Source organism: Equus przewalskii, chromosome 1 (assembly GCF_037783145.1).
Source record: "Equus przewalskii isolate Varuska chromosome 1, EquPr2, whole genome shotgun sequence".
Lineage (NCBI taxonomy): Eukaryota > Metazoa > Chordata > Mammalia > Perissodactyla > Equidae > Equus > Equus przewalskii.
In genome coordinates, this window is record NC_091831.1 from 37054925 (window position 1) to 37076094 (window position 21170).

The 21170-nt window shown below is 43.3% G+C and overlaps 1 protein-coding gene across 1 annotated transcript; it reads left to right on the forward strand.

Moving 5' to 3' along the window:
- The first annotated feature begins 14471 nt into the window (after positions 1-14471).
- Positions 14472-19489, forward strand: PPP1R3C (protein phosphatase 1 regulatory subunit 3C). The gene is made up of 2 exons (XM_008532276.2): positions 14472-14995; positions 17025-19489. The coding sequence occupies exons 1-2, from the start codon at positions 14982-14984 to the stop codon at positions 17962-17964; spliced, it is 954 nt and encodes a 317-aa protein (XP_008530498.1). The 5' UTR covers positions 14472-14981; the 3' UTR covers positions 17965-19489.
- The last annotated feature ends 1681 nt before the right edge of the window (positions 19490-21170 follow it).

A 21170-nucleotide genomic window follows, 5' to 3' on the forward strand; every position in this document is an offset into this window, starting at 1 on the left:
AAAAAAAATGTATCTTGTGAATTCTCTGAGTTTTCTTAGGCCAAAAGCCTCCAGCTCCTTCGAGAGCATGTGGAACAATCTTCTTGTCCTCTTTTAAATTTCCTGTCTGGCAATGATTGTCCTAAAATGTAGTGAGTGGAATATACTACTTTCATACTTAGTTATAACTGCCATTTACTGCTTAGGCACCTTATTGTAGATGCTTTACATGTATCCTATTTAATCCCCACAACCGTGCCATGTAGACACTTCCTACGGTTTTTATAGATAAGGAGTCTCCGGCTCAAATAACTTATTAACGGACTCAAGATTACAGAGCAGTAAAGAGCTGAGAGTGATGGCTTGCAAAACTCACAACCCTCCAATCCTATGATTCTTTTTACTACCCAACAAGTTATAATAACAGAAATCTGATTCCTTTTTTTCTGCTTTGCAGTGTACATAGTCCCTGTGTTTAAGTCAAAAGTGACCCAGAAAGTCTGGTGGCTGAGAGATAACTGGCTCTACCTTGGCTGGAGAGTCCAGCAGTGTGGTCTGAACAAACACCCATGGACACTCTGTCACTCCCCAGCACTGGCTGAGTTCCTTGATGGCACACTGTAGGGGTTCCGGTGTTCATTTGTTAAATATTTTGCAAGTGCTTACTTGGAGCAAAGAACTGTTAGGAAACCGCTGTGGGAGGAACTATAGGCAGGTTGCCCTTATAGTTTATTATAAAAAAGATAACACACGCTAACCAGCAATAGTATGAAGCTGAGGGTGGTGATGCTATCGGAGATGCACTGCAGTGCCTCAGATTTCAGAGAAGCAAGGAATCATTTTCAAGAGCGTGGCGAACCTGGTAAACTTTTGTGGAGAAGATTGCATTTGAGCAAGTTTCTCACTTTCTCTGCTTTAGTTTCATACTCTAAAGATGACATTAAAATTGGTTCTCGGGGCCAGCCTGGTGGTGTAGTGGTTAAGTTTGTGTGCTCTGCTTCGGCGGCCCAGGGTTCGCAGGTTCGGATCCCAGGAGTGGACCTAGCACTGCTCCTCAAGCCACGCTGCGGTGGCATCCCACAGAAAGTAGAAGAAGATTGGCACAGATGTTAGCTCAGCGACAGTCTTCCTTAAGCAAAAAGAGGAAGATTGGCAACAGATGTTAGCTCAGGGACAATCTTCCTCACACACACACACACACACACACACACAATTGGTTCTTAACTCATAGAATTGTTATAAAGATCAAATAAAACAATTAAAGGGAGTGTTCAGGACATTGCCCATTATTTAATGAGTTATCCATAAAGTTAATTATTTTTATTTGAGAAGCATTGTTAGATTGGGATCAAACACAAGGATTTTGAAATCATCCAGGCCTGAGTTCAAGTCCAATGTGGCGTGACTGTGGGCGCTTAATTTCTCTGAGCCTCAGATTCCTCATCTGTAAAATGGAGTGGATGATCGCCCTTCTTCATAGCGAGGTGGATTACCTGAGCTAATGCTCGTAACATAGCGCCTGGAAAAGAGTAAGTTCTCAGAAGTTGTTAGCTGTGATTACTTATTATCTTTTGAGCTGGGCCTTGGAGGATGGGTAGGATTTGGGTGAGAGCAAGAACATTCCAGATAGAGTATGCTAGGTGCGAGGTACACGCGACTGGTAAGGAGGTCACTTCAGCTGGGCCATAGAAAGTACATGAGAGGACGAAGGAAGTTCAGTGATCAGAGTCAGGCGGTCTTGGAAAGGCCAGGATGAGCAGTCTGGGTCTACTCTAGTCAATGAGGCCATGCAGTCACGTGCACCTTGTTAAAGATCTTGCTGGATTTTCATTGCTCCCTAGTGCCTCCTAGTTCCCTGTCATCATCCCTAGACCCAGTTTCAAATTATTCCATTGTGGCCCAGCATTTGTTTCTTCATGACTCCACTTGCCTCCTAACTAGCTTCTTGCTTCTACTCGTGCACCTCTTCCCATCTGTTCTCTGCATAGCAGCTGCTAGAGTGATTTTTGAAAATGCAAATTTGATCACCTCCTCATCTGCTTAACCCCCCTCAATGGCTTCCCATGGCACTTAGGGCAAAATCTAAAGCCCCTACCATAATGAAAATCTCCTGTGTGATCTCGCCTCTCATTTGCCCTTTCTATCAGTCAGCATTCTGGCAGGAAAATAGCATAAATCAAAATGGGTAATTCGACGAATGTTTACTAAAGAGGCTATTTTGCAAAGATGTGGGCAAGATTTGAAGAAACTAACAAGAGACAGTGCAGTCCTCTGGGGGTAATAACTCCAGGAACTGTTACCCCTTCTAGGTCTAAGGACAAGCAGAGGGAGCCATTGCAGAGCCGATGGAACAGCTCCACAGAGAGGATTGCCTGGTGGAAGTCACAGGCGTAGGTAGAGGACTGAAGCCAACCACAGCCACCTGTCAGGGTGGAAGTTTGGGAATAAATACTTTGATTTCATTCTCCTCCCACCCTCTGCTCTCCTGCAGTGCCTCTCATTGACCAAACCTAGCTAGAAACCAGAGGGTATGGAAGCCCATTGGTGCAGTGCAGACAGATGAGCTTCCCCAGGCACAAAGTAGGTTGCAGGAGTGTGGCAAGTGCATCTGGAGGGTCCTTTTCTAAGGCACTGTGTACCTCAGATATGCTGTTTCCTCCTGTCTCCTCGTGCCCGCCCCTTCACCCACTCAATGCCTGCTCTTCCCTCTACTCTCAGCCTGAATGTCACCTACTCAGCGAAGAAGCCTTCCTTGCCTTATCCCAGGTTGGGTCATGTCCCTTTATCACATGCTCTCGTAGCACCCTCTAGTTATCTCTCGATATGCATATTAAAGTTGCATAATAATTAACTGTACAATTATTTGCTTAATAATAATCTCTCTGTTAGACTGAGAAAATAGGACCCAGTTGGTCTTTTTTTCTTGCAGTTTCTCCAGCAGGCTCCATAAGAGAAGCCCAATAAATATTTGTTGAATAATTGAATACTTAATACCCACATTCAAGATTGAGAGAAAGAACATATCAGAAGGATTGATCCAACCAAATGACCTTTACTGTGTAGGAAGTACTGACCAAAAAGAAGCATTTAGCTGTATCCATAACCCTTGTGTCAGAAATCAGCCTTCATAAGTCCACAGAAGGAATTTGGAGGAGTTGTATAAAGAGCTGATAGAACCCAGCTTTATACTCGAACTTGATGAGGAGAGCAGAGCCAGACCTGGGCACTGGCAAATCCATGAAGCAAATCGTGGCTATAAGGTACTCTGGCATTAAAGAAAATACGACTTAGCCTTTCTTATTAATACTATGTTTTCCCCAAGCACATGGAATAATTGCATAAAAAAGCAAAATGTATACTAGTTCACTTTTTGGAAGCAAATTGATTTTATTTTTAAAATTTTTATGAAATTTATTTAAACTAAGAAAAAACCCCAACAGCTCACCTCCTTCCTCCCAAATATACTCACATTTTCCAGTTTTCAGATTTCTGTTTGTATGCCACTCAACTCTGATTAGAATAAGTCTTGATAATGTTAGGTGTGAACTTGACACCTTAATGGGCCAATAAGACTACAGGATATTTCAACAGCTATCTCTTGAGTATCTACAAGGTTCAATGATAATCACAAGGGATACAGAGATGGGTAGCATTTGGTATCTGTCCTCAGGAGTTCACAGTCTAATAGGGGACCCAGTAATGTGAGCAAATAAATATCAAATAGTGTTACAAAAGCTATTCTAGCTGTCTAAACAAGCTGTCCCTGGAGCACAGAGCAGAGAACAGGGCATTCTGTCTCTCTAGGGTTAGGGGAAATTTAACATGGGACATTTGAGCTGGACCTTGAAAGATGACTAAGGTTTGGCCAGGTGAAGGACTTTCAGGAAGAGGGAACAGCAGGAACATATAGGGAATGTGGCACATTAAGGCAGGGACTTACATGACCTGTGTACTTTCCATAATTAGAGGGGTACAACAGTCAGTGGAATTTCCAGGAGGTTTTAAAGTCAATAATGATCTTATACAAATAACATAATGAGAGAAAAAGCAAGGAGACATTGGAAGGCAGAAGAGGAAGATGTTTGGAAGTCCATGAAGAAAAGGGCAAGTTGGACAACAGCCAGAAGTCGCAAGAGAGAATCAAAGGATGACAAATGGTTTATAGATATTAAAAAATTTCCGATGAGTTATTGCCTTAAAAATTCAAGTCTACATCCATCCTGGTCCTCGTATCTGACTTGTGATCTGAAAACAAATCTGCCAGGTCCCAGGACAGCGTGTGCTTTCGCTGAGGCTCCTAAGTCTTGGGCATTGGGTGGTTGGGTTGGCCCCGCTCTGTGGTACTTTTGAAATAACATTCCCCCCGACTGCCAACTTAATAGTACACCGCCTTCATTTGGGATTTTTGTCAACACTTCTCACTCGATTATTTCTGAAAGCATCTTTTGACAGTTCATAATCTTGCCACCTGCTGATTCACCAAATTCACATTGTTTCAATGTCATCTTCTCCTTTTCTCTATTTGTGCAGAATTCTGAAGCCGGCAACCATTTTTCTTAATTAATCTATCCAATTTCCCCAGTGGGCACGGGTTGTTTGTGCAGGTATTATGCTGAAGATACACAGATGAATAAAATGTTGTCTTTGCCCTCAGGGAGCTTACAGTTTAGAGATTTTTGTGTTACGAAGAGACTAGATCTTAATTGTTCCTGCCACAAAAAAGAAATGATAATTACATGACATGGTAGAGGTGTTAGCTAATGCCATGATGCTAATCATATTATAATATATAAATGTATCAGATCATCACATACCTTAAACTTACGCAATGTTATATATCAATTATATCTCAATAAAAATAAAGAAAGAAAGAAGAAAATTAATTACAAGAAAAAAAAGAAAAGCTATGTCTGCCTTTTCATATATTTTGCTATAGGGTTCACATTTTCTTATGTTTTAAAAATCTCCCCTAATGTTCTTCCTCTAAACAAATATTCCTCCTTTTAAAAAAACCATTGTGAGATCTGGTGCCTTTTTCATTCTCAAAATAAACATCAGAGATTCCATGAGATAATTCTTCCTTAGTCTTCTAGAGACTTCTCTGTGATAGGCATTATTTATCATCTTAGATGAATAAAGTAGAAATTGAGAAATCTCATTATTGAACTACTTTTTTTTTTTTGTGAGGAAGATTGGTCCTGAGTTAACACCTGTTGCCAACCTTCCTCTTTTTGCTTGAGGAAGATTGTCGCTGAGCTAACATCTGTGTCCTTCTACCTCTATTTTGTATGTGGGACCCCTCCACAGCATGGTTTGGTGAGTGGTGTAGGTCCCCATCCAGGATCCGAACCCACAAACCTGGGCTGCCGAAGTGGAGCACGCTGAACTGCCACTGCCACTGGGCTCGCCCCTCAACTACATTTTTTAAAAAGAACAAGATCTCTTTTCTCTTTTTCATTCTTACACAATGTGCAGTTGTTAATATTTTGAGGATAATAAGAAATAAAACACTATCAAAATAATAAAGATGGCTTAGAGATCTCTTTCATAGGATATTGCAAAAAACCCTGCACAAATAAACAGAATTTTATCAAAGTAGATCATAAGCGAAATGATAAAGATAATCACAGGCTCTTATGGAAACACACTGGAAGGTCCTTGAGGCAGGCTGGAAGGGAGGGCATGGAAGGCATCCTGGGGAGATGACGTCTAAGCGGAACCTCAAAAGAGAAATAGACATTAGTCAAGCAAAGGTGAATGGAGGGAGGGCACTCCAGGCAGAGAGACAGTGTATGAGCATGGATGGGGCTGGGGAATGGCAAGTGGGGGGAGCTGGTGAGATAGGCAGGGAGCACGGAGGGCTGTGGACGTCAGCAGTGTGCTGATTTTCAGTAAATTTAGATTGCGCGCAGCCATCGTAGGATTTTGTGATCAAAGCTTCATCTTAGATACCTGGTCGGTTGTGAGAAAGATGCATTTGAGTGACATGATATAGGGTGGGAAGGATTGGTTAGAAGGCTGTTAGGACAATCCAAGGGAAAGATGGTGAGTGGCAAGGGAGTGGAGAAGAGGACACGGATTTTGAGATGTACTGAGAAGGTAGAAGCAGGCAAGACGTGGTGACTGATGAAATATGGAAGTGAGGAAGAGAAAAGTGTGCAAGAGAGCGCTGGTGCTCAGATCCTAGTTTATTGCCCATGAGTGAACCTGCTGAGGACCCAGATAGGTGTTCACGTTGAAGCCTGACTCCACCACTTAATAGTTTTGAATGCTGCTCTGGTCCTTCAGCCTTCCTGAGTCTCTGTTTCTCCAACTGTAAGATGGAATAATAAGAGTGGCTTCACAGGGTTTTAACGAGGAGTAAGTGAAATAAAGGATGTGAGGCATTTGTAAAGTTAGAGGACTAATCACATATAAAATGTTATTGGCTAAGTGCCGCCTCTGTGATCTTGACCAATTGAAGCTTGCGTTTCTGTTTGCAGTTTGCAAAATTTGGGGGCTGGTAGAAGGAAGGTGTGGCAGTTGGAAGGAAGTGATACTTAACATCTTTTGTCCTGTTTTAAGCACTAGTCCTCTGTTCTTTTTAATTTAATAGCACGTAATTTAAAAGAAGTGTTATATCGTAGCCATATTGTAGCCAGTGATTGTCAAAAAATATACGAAAGGACCTAATAGTGCTAGATTCGTGGATTCTTCTTAATCACGCTAATTTTCTTTCTTCTGTCCTTTCTTCAGAAAGAAAAACTCTTTTAATTACTCATTGATCTCCAACACTCAGTAACAATGAAAGCTCCAGAATGTGTACAAGAAAGCAAGACCTACTGCTTTTTTGCCCAAGAGGATCACTTCAACTACAGGAGGTGTTTTTTTGATACGAGAAGTGAAGGAATTCCGAAGCATTTTGTCTTCCTGTTGGTGGTCTCAAATAATTGCTGATTTTATTAAGTGACTTGAAAGTTTAACAGTTGTTCATTTTCAAAAATCTAATACCTTTTTAATAGAGAGTAAACAAGGCTTGCATAAAGTTGGCTTTGAAATGTGTTTTTAGAGATGTGGTTAGCATTTTAGAGGATTTACTACACTTCAGATAAAATATTAAAGCCCTAGTGAAAACAATTGACTCAGTAGGATCTAGGAAATGGTTCACCTTCCCAAACGTCCCCTAGTTGGAACTTTTTACGACTCCCTAGGCATGTAGCAGCGAAACAGAAATAATTCTCTGATAGACACAAAGCCTTGGCTTAGACCATATCTGCTTTTTCTCTCCATGGATAAGGGAGCTTAACACAGCATTCTAGTTTAAAAGAAGGGCGTGAAGAGTTTTGAACATCTATTGGAGCAAGTAGCTAATAACAGTTATGTCCAGGGTTGGGGATGAAGTGATGTGATGTGTTTGTGTGTGTCGGGGGGAGTGGATGGGTACAGGACAAGTTTAATTTTGTCACATAAGAAAGGAAGTGTTGTGGTGCCTTATAAATGGGGAAGCTGTCTTCAGTTTGGATTCCTTCTGCCAAAGTTGCTTTAGAACTCCTCCAATAGCCACAGTTCACAGCTGAGTCCAGAAACCAGATTATGGAGCAGAAAAAGACCTGTCTTTAACAAAGCGAGCCTGGTGAGTAGAGTGGTTAGACAGAGAGCTGCTGCGTCTCATAGGCTTTTGAGTTTGCATCAAAAAATCAGAAGGCAAAGTCATAATGATTCAGAATGCTAAGATTTAGCAAAATATGAGACTGAAACCAGAGGTGTGCATCCCAGCCTAGAGAGAGAACACTGAGAACGTGCACAGAGCCTCAGACCCACCAGCACAGATAAACCTAGGGAGCCATGCCCACCAAGGGTCTTCTGCTTCTTACAGAGGAGAAACTGGACACAGGGAAGGACACAACATAAGAGTATACATTGTATCGGTTCTCTTTCACTGACTGGATTCAGTCATTGCCCCATTACTTTTTGCTTTTCCCATAAGCCCTGAGTTTAAAAGCAAACTCTCCAGGTCACAAAAATTGCAGGGCCCAGAGCAAGTTGAAGCATCAGCAGTGCCCTTGCAGAATTCTCTCTGAAGGTGCCTTATTTGTGCATGTGGCTGTGTCATCAAAGCACTTTATCCCCTCTCCAACCAGGCGTGTACTAAAAACAATTTCTTGTATATATCTTTCCATTTCCCCCTCACCACAATGGGCAGCCAGATGCCCATTTACTGAATAGTCCATTCTTCCTCTCCCCTTATTAGACGTGCCCACCTGTATCACATATTAAATTCTCATATGTAAGTGGGTCTATTTATGGACTCTTTAATCTCAAGATCTGACTCTTTATTTATGCACCAATGCCACCTTTTTTAAAATCTCTAACTTTATAATAAAATGTAAGCTGATAGGGTTAGTATGTCCTCATCATTCTTTTTCAGAATACTCCTTCTTCTCATTTTGATTTTTCCTATGTTGGTGTTTCCTATGAACGTTAGTACATTTTGGCTAGTTCCTATTCCCTCCCCTGCACAACCCATTCTCTCTCCCATCTTCCTAAATATTCACATTCAAGACTTTCAAAAAGCCCTCCTGTCATGGTTTAAGGTTTTCTTCATAGACACTAACTTACACTTTTCTTCACCCTAATCCTTCAGTGAATGCGAAGAAACTGCAGCAAATTGCAGATGTAACTATCAACACAAGAGAATGATTTCACCCCTATAGTCAGGTTGTTATTACGTTCTTTGCTCATTTCATTTGGTAGCATTCAGTTCTCTAGTTTTATTCAAGATAGTCCAGGGAATTTTCTTCTAACATTTATGGTTCTCTCTCTTTTTTTTTGTTTTTTTGCTGATGAAGATTGGCCCTGAGCTAACATCCTTGCCAACCTTCCTCTATTTTTTAGTATGCGGGCCACCAGCACAGCATGGCTGCTCATAGAGCACTGTAGGTCTCCGCCCAGGAACCGAACCTGGGCTGCTGAAGTGGAATGCGCTAAACTTAATCACTAGGCCACTGAGGCTGACCCCAAGGTTCTCTCTCCTTTGACCCTTCCCCTCTATACCTCCCAGCTAGAATCCTCACCTCTAGCCAAATTGCTCTCCTTGAGGTTACCCTACATGTCCTGATCCTCTTTGGCCATCCTGGCCCCCAGAGGCTTCTCTTTTCTCTAAAGTCCCGATGCACATGTAGCAAATGTAGGGGAGGAAGACTTTTTCTCCATCTAATGTGGGTTCGTCTGGCCGGAGAACAAATTAAATTCACATGAGACAGAATAGCAAGAGAAAATTAAACAAAGCTTTATGAGGAACCATGGCCCGGGGCCTTTCTTCCAGAAAGAAGAAAGGGCACCGAAGAAGTGGGGTGCACAGAGTGGTTATATACCCCCAAACAGGATATTTCACATATGATTGAAATGTCCCTCCCACAATAGTCACAAGATTGCCCTGTTGGCACAGCGCTTGAGGGACACAGCAGGTAGTGGTCTGCTATCTCGGAGGGCGTAGCAGGAGGCAAGTCTGTTGTCTCAAGCTGGGTGGTCACAGGTGAGCGCAGCAATCAGTTCCTAGCCTAAGGAAACATGTTTAATCCTTAAAGAAATGCCAACGTTGGGAAGGGGAGGAAAGTCAGTTACAGGAGGTTACCAGAGAAGCACAATAAAATGCAGATTTAAGTCCTTGCCTTTGGCATTGATTAAGAATTTTTAGAGAGAAGGTCATCTCCTTTCCTCTTCCTGGTATAGAGAGGGAGGCACCTTTTACAGATAGAGATTTACCTTACAAATGTAAACGTCTCCTAAAAAAGGGCAAGTAAATTCCACTTTTCTGTTGCTTTCCTGTCTGCAAAGTAACCAGCCTCAAATAATCATCATGCCAAAGAGACATATCTTGGGGTGGCTGATTTCAGGTCCCCACAGAAATGCGTATAATGTTCATGTGCCCCATTCACTGCTCAGCCAACCTGGTATGGCTACTTGTCTTTTTATCTCTACATCCTTCCTCCCAACAGATCATTAGAGAGGCCAAGTGTATCATCCTTGTTTTGTTTCTCTTCCTTTCTCCTTCTTCTTCACCTCACCCCAGATACCTCACCTGTCTCAGGTGGTGTCCTGCATTTTCTTTAACCACTTACTGTTGGGAACAATAATCATGCCTTCAAGCCTGTGCCCAGATTGTTCTCTTACAGAGATGCTTTAAAAGTGCGATATGGGGGCTGGCCCCATGGCCTAGTGGTTAACTTGGGTTCTGTTCTGCTTCGGCAGCCTGGGTTTGGTTCCCAGATGTGGACCTTCACTGCTTGTCAGTGGCCATGCTGTGGAGGTGACCCACATAGAAAATAGAGGAAGATTGGAAGAATCTTCCTCAGCAAAAAAAGAAATAAAAAAAGTAGGGTATGAGATAAAAACCAAAAACTTCCAGGCAGTGAAAATTATACTTGAAAATCCCTTCAGTGCAAATAGAATGGCTAATAGCATAGTCTACTCAGCAACACTTTTAATTCCTTCTCTTGACTTCTGGGAATATGTCCTTTGAATAGAATGATGGGCTGTTGGCACCATTTTCATTGTGATCTCATTTACTCTCATTGGTTGAGCCGCACAGCTGGAGTCTTATCATCTAAATGCCCTAAATTCCACCACATTTAAATTCTTCCCATTTTCCTGGCCTTTCCAAGTCTTATTTCCTCCTAGAAGCTTCCACAGATATTCCACAGGGAACCCTCTCCTTTCTGAATCTCTCTGGCCTTCTACAGAGCTTCTTTTTTGTCTTGATAGGTACCAGTGTGGGGCTTGTGTTTTCTAGAACAACTCATGCACTTGGAGCCCAGACTCTATGGAGTTTGAAATCTGGTTCTGCCATCTACTAGCTGTGTGATCTTGGACAAATTACTTAAACTCCCCAGACCTTCTCAGTTTCCTCATCTGTGAAATGGGGATAATCATCATGGTCTCGACCTCAGAGGATTCTTACAAAAATTACACTGGTTAATATTTGTAAAGTGATTAAAACAGTGCCTGACCCAAATTAAGCACTGTAGAAGTGGTTTTTTTCCCTTAAAATTACACTCCCTTCCCTAATTATTGGCGTTCCCATTCAGTGTGGCTAAAGAAGGGAGAAGGAACTAGTGTAAGAGAGTTTACTCTTCACTGAGACATGTGAACTGGCTCCTCTCTGTTCTCAAAAATAGAAATCTCAGTCCTTTTAAACAAATGGGCAGTTCTCAACCTCACTGACTTCACACCGTAGGGCATGAAGATCAATTATGAGGTCTGTCCCACTACTTCTAACTGTGGTTACAGTACTGACATTTTCATATTAATAATTGTAAGGTTGAATTCTCAAGCACTTTTCTTGATTGGGCACTGAAAAAAAAGTCAAGGTTGCAGAAAATGAGTTGGCAACCTGGGAACCCCCAGGGTATTTCCCCAAGGGCAGCTTTCTGGTGAAGTGTTGGGCAAATGCTGTCAGAGATGACTTGCGTAAGCCACACAATCATCAGCTCCTTGCTCAGGAGCTCCTTAAAACGTTCCCTGGGTAGTCCATGAATTGAAATTTGGTCTTCTGTAATAAAGATCGTAACATCCTTAAGGTCAAAGAGCTGTGGCTTATGAGTCCTTATAACCCCTGGCAGGGCTGGAAACACTGCACAGGTCAAGAAGCCCTCACTGATAGATTTATTGTTAAGATGGGTAGGACAAAGCAAGTTTGGGATAGTGCCAAACCAAAGTTGGAGAAAACCTACAAGTAATAATAAAACTCCCTACGATTCTTAATCCATATTTCTATTGGAGCAACTCGTGACTAAGAACATGGATGCATCCCAGTTCCTCTCACCCCACAACGAAGGGCAGTGAAAGCCAGGAAGGGGACAAGTGAGGGACCTGATGATGCTAAGTGAAATAAGTCAGGAAGAGAGATAAACACTGTATGATATCACTTATATGTGGAACCTAAAAAAGCTGAACTCATAGAAACAGAGAGTAGAACGGTGGTTACCGGGGGCTGGGGAGTGGAGGAAATGGGGAGCTATTTGCTGGTCAAAGAGTACAAACTTCTAGGGATCTAATGTACAACATGTTAACAATATTGGATTATATACTTGCAAGTTGCTAAGAGAGCAGATCTGAAATGTCCTCACCACAAAAAAGAAATGGTAATAATGTGACGCGATGGAGGTGTTAGCTGATGTTATAGTGGTAATCATTTTGCAATACATAAGTGCATCAAATCAATAGGTTGTACACCTTAAATTTACACAATGTTATATGTCAAATATATGTCAATAAAGCTGGGAAAACAAACAAAGTGAGTGGCCTGGATCATTCAGTTTAGAGGTTTGTTGAGTGTTGACTCCTCTTAGGAGACAGCACTGCCTCCCTGATCTATTTGAAGTTCAGAGAACGGCTTTCATGGCATCAGCCAGCACCAGGGGGCAGGAGAGAAAGCAGCATGAATGGAAACAAGAGCCAACTCAAAGGGACTGTGCGAGCGAACGGCACAAGAACGGGGGTCTCCAACACAGTTCTTGGCACCTACAAGGTAGGCTGTACGTGTTGGTTGAAACTGAAAGTTTTAAAAATCCTTTAAAAGTGATTTCTTAATTACAGAAGAAGTCCATGTTCATTGTAGAAAAATTAAAAAATACAAAGAAGCAAAATGACTAAGAAATTTTTAATTTCTCATAATCTCACCATTCAAAAATAAGCACATTTTGGTAGACTATAATCTATTTTCTATGTATGCACACCTCTCCACCCAAATGGCATCACAATACATTCTGATTATTTTATGTTTCTCCATAACTTTAATTGGTAATATCCACTTTTTAGCTCAACATATAATCATGAGTGGAGGAAAAAACTCTACTCAGTGTTCTGTTTTGGCTCTGGCAAGCAGGTCAACTTCTCCGAGCTTTAGATTCCTCATCTGTGAAATAAAGACTTTGAAGCCAGTGATGCCTAAGGCACCTTCCACCTCTATCACGCTAATGTTGATGGGTAATTAAAAGAAGACAGTATGGGACAGTGGTTGTTGCTCTGGCACCAGCTGGATTCTAGTCCCAGCTCTGCCTGTGAGATCCTGGGCAGATCTTGACCTCTCAGTGCCTTGGTTTCCCTATCTATAAATGGGATTAACAATTGGACTCACCACCTAGGGTTACTGTGAGAATTAAACACATAAGACACGCAAAGTGCTTAGAACAGGGTTTGACACATTGGAAAGGCTCAAGAAGCGGTTACTGTTATCAGTATCTTAGCTCGGGCACCTGCCTCCTGTGTTGACAGAGGAAGAACTAACACTACTGAGGGATCCAGGCCTGGCTCGAGAACTACCACCAGTTAAAGACATGTGCTGGGCACTGTGCCGAGTGTTCTCATCTGCGCAATCTTCTTGAATCCTCAGAGCTATCTCCATTTTACACGTGAGGAAACTAAGGCTGGAATGTGCCTAGATTCACGTAGCTAGTAAGTGTCAAATCCAGAGACCATGCCCTTTCAGCTAGTTCTGGATGGGCTGAGAGCCCAGAACATCTGCTGTTACTTGCATGTTTCATGTCAAAAATGGAGCCCAATCATCCTCCCCAGTGATATTCAGCCTGAGTGTCTCTTTCTTCACTCTAATCCCCCACTTTAACAATTTCACTGTTTGACAGTGAAAGACAGAGATTTTGTACATTTTACATTGTATGTTTGGTGCATTTTAATCGACTACTGGATGTCTAAGTTAATAGAACAGAACTAGGACACGGGTTTTATAAAAATAATTTATACTCAACTTAGAAATTTAATTTTTTGGTTATAACTGATGGCCTAAAAATTCCCCAAATTAAACAAAACAACAAACCCTCAGCAACAGTAACTGGCTGGGGGGAGTCATGAAGCTTGTGTGATATTTTAACATTTTGGTTTCCACATCACCGCCAAAGGACGTCAAGACTGAGTCGAGGGACTTCAGTTGACCACTGGCTCTTTGGATCATCGGCCAAGTGAACAAAAAAGGCCGTTTCGGCTGGCCTGGGGCCGAGTGGTTAAGTTGCCGCGCTCCAATTCCGCAGCCGGGGTTTCGCCAGTTCGGATCCTGGGCGTGGACCCAGCACCGCTCATCAAGCCATGCTGAAGAGGCATCCCACATGCCACAAGTAGAAGGACCCACAACTAAAGATACACAACTATGTACGGGGTGGTGGGGGTGGGGGGTTTTGGGGAGAAAAAGGAAAAATAAAATCTTTAAAAAAAAAAGGCCATTTTATTTCTGGCTTTTGTTTTCTCTTCCAGGGAGAAAAACCGAAGAATAGATCGAAATATAAAGTGCCTTTTAATTAAACGCCACCTCACTGTTTTACGGGGCTAGCATGCTTTATTAACAGCGTTTGTTAGTAGTCTACTGCGCGGTGCATTTGCGGATTCACCATAACCAAAAAATATGCAGACAACTTCTGATAGCTCCTGCTAAAGTGGCGGAGAGGATAAGCAGAGGCATCAAGCAATGAACAATATAAACACTTCAAATAAGACAGACATTTGGAACGAGCCACAACTTTCTGTGCTCAGCATTTAACTGTGCACAGACTCCTCAAGGCGCAGAAGGGCATCTCCTTCCCTGGAGCCCGGCTGAGCTGGCGCCTGGCCTGGGCGAGGTTGGCTGCTGTGTCTCCTGGCCTGCACCCGCTACGTGCAATACCCGGCTGCCTCCACGCCCCCTCGCCCAAGGGTCGCATTACGCGACTCGGGCCAGCGGTCCCGGAGTCCCCGCCCGCCCCGCGCGTCCTGCAGGTCCAGCACCACGAAGGTCACGTTCCCTGCGCAAGGCTCGCGCCCCCGCCGGGCTCTGATTGGTCGCGCCGTGCGGCCCGCGGCCCGGCGATTGGTCCGAGGGGTGGGTTCACGTGGTCCGGAGCAGATAAGTGGCCTCTCCGGCGCCGCAGCCGCGATCGGCTCGAGCTGCCAGCGAGCGGGGTCGGCCAGGAGCAGGGTCGAAGCGGGGCGGGCAGCACAGTGCCAGCGCTCACGGCCCGCCGCCGCCTCTCTGCCGGATGAGCTGCACCAGGTAGGTTCTCTGCAGACGCTGCGCCCGGAGCCGAGGGCAGCGCGCCGCTGCGGGGCGGGTGGCCTGCGTTTTCCTTCGTCATCGCTGCGAATGGAGACCCCGGGGCGGGGGCAAACTGGCTGACTGCTGAACTGACTCTAGCGCCGGGGGCCTTGGAAGGTGCGATTTGCTCTGCGCTTCTTGGGCAAAGCTTATTTTGCTAATTAGCCTCCTAAACCAGAAACTCCGAACGTGAGTCAGCTTTAGTTCAGATTCCCTCCTGGATTCCGACGTTCTCTCTTGGTCCTGCACAAATATCCCAAGGACTCTGGCAGCTTAATTTGTGGGAACAGCATCTCACGTTGCTGGTTGGGTCGTTGGGTTTGCGGGAAGAACCGACAGGATGATTGCATTCATTCATTCGTCCTCCCCCTGCTCTGCTTGTCACGGTTTGTCATGGCGAACTCAGACTCGGAGTTTGAGCCAATGATGATTTGTAAACTCTTGGTCAGGACTTATTCCAGGGGAATCGCCAAATCATAAAACTGTCTTTCTAGAAGTACAAAAAGTGAAAATACAAAACAAATCCGCAAAACGAAAAAACTTCCCAGAAGAATACTTTAAATAGCTTCTCCAGACATAACTTAGGAGACTTCTCTAAAAATTCTGCCTGTTAACTATTATTAGACTCACAAATATAGCTTTAGCTTTCATTTGCTTGTTCTAAGTTTGTGGGTCTCCCAGAAAAACCCCAGGGCCAATGAAGTAAATTCTGTGCCTGTTCTTTTATTATCCGTTTTGTGATAATGACCATGTGCCTATGCACTTAGAGCTGCTGTGCAGAGTTGCTAAAGGCAGACTGAGAAGTGCCATGTACAGTGATGCACACCTCTTATCTGTAAGGCCAGGATAGGGGGAAAAAGTCCATAAGCTTGGCAATATGTACTGAGGGCTAAAGGCCAGAAAGCAAAACCTTCTTGATTTAATATTGCTGAGCGTAGTTATGTTTAGAATTTTGAATAGCTGTATTATCTTTCTAGTTATAAATATCCATTACCAAAACATTAGAAAATACCAAAAAAGTACAGACAAGAATAGGTCACTTGTAATCCTATCACCCAGAGATAATTAATTTTTTGGTTATTTCCTATTAAGTGTTTTATTTACAAGTTCATATATATAATATATATTAAAAACAGTCCAATTTTTAGGTAATCGGCTTTTTCCACTTAAATGTGAACTTGTCACGGACGTCTTTCTATAAGAAATATAGATTAGGTAAAGTTTTTCTTTAAGTGCATGAGTTGCTGACTTGCATTTCAGTTATTTGTGAAAAATGAGGAAGAGCACGATCATTAAAGTGCAAAGATAATCCTCTGACTTCATTCTTTCTGGCATTCTTACTCTCAAAACTGTTCCATGAGAATTTTCTACCTTTTTATTTCCAAGTGGATTCCCTTTCCAGAGAAGTGTAATCAGTTCAACAGCAGAATCGGTAAAGCAGCTAGAGGGAGCAGAGTCTGGGAGTGTGTTTCCAGAACCTGTCTAGTCATTAGATCACCTGGGAAGCTTTAAGAACATAACCTCCTTGTCCCCTCCGCCCCCCCACCCCCACCCCGGAAGTTCTGCCTCGGTGGCTCTAAGCCCTAGGAATCTGTGTTAAAGAAAAAGAAAGAAACCACCTCCCTAGGCCATTGTAACCAGACAGGTTTGAGAACCACTGGCCCAGAACAGAGCAAATGGTTCTTAGAGCTGGCCTAGAGATGACCACATCTAACCCTTTTATTTCTCAGATGGGGAAACTGAGCCCCCCGGCTGCTTTAAGTAGTTAACCCATGGCCTTGTAGCCAGTCAAGAGCAGAGCCAAATGCAGAATGCAGATCTGATCATCTAATACTGTTTTCTTTTATGACATTTGATAGCACATCCCTGATAATTACTGCATCGGCTGTAATTTAGTCAATACAGAAATAGCGCTACATATATATTTGGGACCAGGGGAAGAACATTCCAGATCCAGGTGATAACCCCTCTTCTTTTTGTATTCCAGAATGATTCAAGTTTTAGATCCACGGCCTTTGACAAGTTCAGTCATGCCAGTGGATGTGGCCGTGAGGCTCTGCTTGGCTCATTCACCCCCTCTGAAGAGTTTCCTGGGCCCTTACGAAGACTTCCAACGAAGAAATTTTGTGAACAAATTAAAGCCTCTGAAACCGTGTCTCAATATCAAACAGGAAACCAAATCACAGAACGACTGGAAGCATTCACATAACCAAGCCAAGAAGCGGGTTGTGTTTGCTGACTCCAAGGGCCTCTCTCTCACTGCCATCCATGTCTTCTCTGACCTCCCAGAAGAACCTGCGTGGGATCTCCAGTTTGATCTCTTAGATCTTAACGATATCTCCTCTGGCTTAAAACTCCATGAGGAGAAAAACTTGATTTTAGATTTCCCTCAGCCTTCAACTGATTACTTAAGTTTTCGCAAGCACTTTCAGAAGAACTTTGTCTGTCTGGAGAACTGCTCTTTGCAAGAGCGAACAGTGACTGGAACTGTGAAAGTGAAAAACGTGAGCTTTGAGAAGAAGGTTCAGATCCGTATCACTTTTAATACTTGGAAAAGCTACACTGATGTGGACTGTGTCTACATGAAAAATGTGTATGGTGGCTCAGATAGTGACACCTTCTCGTTTGCCATTGACTTACCCTCAGTCATTCCAACTGAGGAGAAAATTGAGTTCTGTATTTCTTACCATACTAATGGGCAGGTCTTCTGGGATAACAATGAGGGTCAGAATTATAGAATTGTCCATGTGCAATGGAAACCTGATGGAGTGCAGACGCAGAGGGCATCCCAGGACTGTGCATTCCACCAGGTGCCCCCTAAGACCGAGTTAGAGTCCACAATCTTTGGCAGTCCGAGGCTGGCCAGTGGGCTCTTCCCAGAATGGCAGTGCTGGGGTAGGGTGGAGAACTTGGCCTCTTATCGATGAATTAAACAACCTCGTGACTGGTCTTGACCTGTCATACTCCCCATGTAATTCTAGGTCTATGTTGCTCAATATTAGGAAGTCTTTGCTACTTTCCTTCAGTAGGTTTAGGTTTGAGCTTTTGAGACCTGACTACAAAAAAGATAGCCACTTGAGAATTTAGTGTTGGGGGTCTGTATGAATGATGCTGTCCAGTTTTGCTGTGGAGGATCAAGTAACAGCTGGAACCCTATTTTTGTAAAAGTCATACCTTTTTCAGTGCCCTTTCTCCTTCCCTCTCAATTCACTAGCTTTCGTGATGGGCCAGGAAAGGTCAAGGAAGGACAGTTGATGGTGATGGGAAGCTGTGTTAATGGTATGAGGAATGTCTGAAGAGCGTACACAGAGGGCTCTGCGGCACAAGTCGGAGTGGGAGCGGGAGGTCTGATACTTAACTGTTGGTGAGAAAACGTAAGGTTATTTTGTGTTTTTAAGTTGGTTTGACAGTTCTCTCCTGGGGAAATAATTTGTAGAGGGGGGAAATAAGATCCATTCTACGTATTCTTGTGGAGAAAAACCAAACAAACTTTAGAGGTGTTGAATGGTATTGGGAAAATGTGAATTATAACTCTGGAAAGTCAAGACTTATTGTGAAGCCTTTCTGTTCAAATGTGACATCAAAACCCATGATTTGAGGAGAGTTTAAGCAAATCTGACTTTGCAGTCCCGATGTTATAAATGACCTTGTTTGTGATCAAGGCGTCACGCTCGAGTTCTCAGTATAGAGTGCTGCCTAACCAAACAATCATGCCATCATTAATGGCTAACGACTCGTAGGGACTCTATGTCATGACAAAGATAGCTTTTTGCAAGTGCCTCGATCAAACCAGAATATTGTAGTTGCTTAACCCAAATATCTGAAGGGTCATCTGATAACTCATGAGTGTTTGGCCTCAAAAGAAGGTCCATTTCGTATACTGGCATTCCTCCTGCAATACTGTTGTATCTTTGAGAGTGTTGTCAGTGTACGCAACACACATCCTTCATATTGAAGGTGACTCATTTTTCCGCCACACTTTTTTGATGTGATGTTGAAAGTGAGGACTGACACTGATTCTCAATTCAAGAATCCAGTATCTTGCACATAAAAATAGCGATCTATTTCTTGCCTGTATTTGTCTTGTTGTTTTAAGTCTTTCTACCAATTTCTTTGAAGTCAAAGCATTTTTTTTAAATGGATGTGAATTGTTTTGGATATGTTGTAATATACTTGTTTTGAGATGTGCATAAATCCATTCTGTAAGGTCCTAAAGAGAGGAGTCCCTGAATGTTTGCTTCTGTCATTGTGCACGGCCACTGAGAGGTGTTCAGAGAATGCAGTTAATTTTAACACGTGTGATCTGCCATGCTGGGAAAGTGCTATTGGAATAACCCTGCTGTGACAGTATTTGAGGTTTGGCTAGCACCCGCAATTTTTCTGCTCTAAATATTTCAGTCTCCTATAGCCTTTGTGAACTTCTCACTTTAAGAATAAATGTGTTTGATATGAGATCTGAGTATTTCTTTCTCAAAGCCACAGTTAGTCAAATAAGAAACCATCCACTGAGATTTCCTGTTTTGTTTAAGAATGATTGAACAAGGTTAGTTTGGACCAGGAATTGGATCCACCTGAGGGTACTCACATGGTCCCCGTCTGGTTAGGTAGCATACTTCTTACCACCTGACCACTGGGACTGGGGTCCAGGGCCATGACTTGAGCTGCCACGACTGTCCCTGACTGTCCTCATCTGTGCTTACTGCTCATCACACACTCTCTGCTGGGGCAGGGTTATCTTGGGGGTCGCTTCTCAGCTTTAAAGTGGGGGAGGAGATGGTGTCGGAAAGGCTGGCGTGGCTTCCACCTCTTGAGCTCCAGCACCTTCCTGAAGGGTCAAAGCTTGGAGCTGCACAGAGGGCTTAGGGACGGGTGGGTCAGTATCAGTCTTGGGCTGAAGGGAGAGGCTCAGCTGCTTGGGGTGAGAGGCAGCAGGTCAATGAAGCTAAGCTGTAGTTTCAGTATTTGCCTGAAATTCCAGGAAGGGCTTCCACACAGCGTATCTTAAGGGGAAATAAATGACCAACTTACTAGAAAGGCCCAATTACGAAGAAATTTTGTCATACTCTTTGTCAGAAGTCATAAACTATAGGCCTGAAGGCTATATCTGGCTGCAGATGTATTTTGTTTCACACACAGAAGTTTTTGTTCTCGTTTTTTTCTTTTTTAGAGAGAATTTAATGCCAAGACTAAACAATCAGCAGACTACATTAAAAAAAAAAATCTAGATTGCCCTTTTTCCTCAAAAAATTACAAAATCTTTCTTCATGGGGACATCTACCTAGAGCTGAATAGCAGCTGCCTCCTTTAGATGGGGCCTGCGTCCCTAGATGGGGCATCCTGCCTTGTGTTGTCACAGCGCCCCACCCACTGCTTCATCTCTTATACTGTCTGCCTGACCTCTGTAAGCAACGGAGTTCATTACCCCTGTTTTGTTTCTTCTGGCTCTCCGTTCATGCTGATGGTTGGGTGAGGAGAATGCCCTTTTCCCACGGGATGAAGAAAAATCAAATTTGGGTCCAACGGGGACATTGAAGACCGTGGGACTCAAATGCCTAACTTTATAAGATCCAGAGAGGAGAAGTGACTTGTTCAAGGTCCCGTGCCAGGTTGAGTCAGGCTGGACAATGACGTCCAGGCTGGACAGTGCCTTTTTGCTTAGTGTTCTCCTCCTGCTTCACGCTCCCTCCTTGAAGTCTCCCCTGGAGACCTTCCTTTTCTAGCTGCCCCTTTCTTGAAGAGGGAGTGATTTCCAGCAGGCATGACTCTGCTCAGCTCTTGCTGGTCGCCTGTAGCAGCTTGGCCTAATGCTGGCTTGTCTCTGGGCTGCATGTGAATGACTGCAGGAGGGCCGGGTCAAGGTGCAGGGTGTTCCTGAGCCTTTCCTATTGAACAGAATCATCTGTGTTTCACGTCCTGATACCTCATAGCAGATGCAACACTGCTTTTAAAATTTAGTACAGAAGGATGGCTTGAATTTGGGGTACGTGATATTCTGTTCCGAAATAATAAGATTTAATTTAGTTATTTAAGGAAGGACTCTCTTCTTTTCTAAATTTATGGCTCTCCTTTTAGTTTATCCTCAAATTGAAAGGCTGGAAATCCCTAACGTGGTTAGTGAACTGTGCATCTTCGT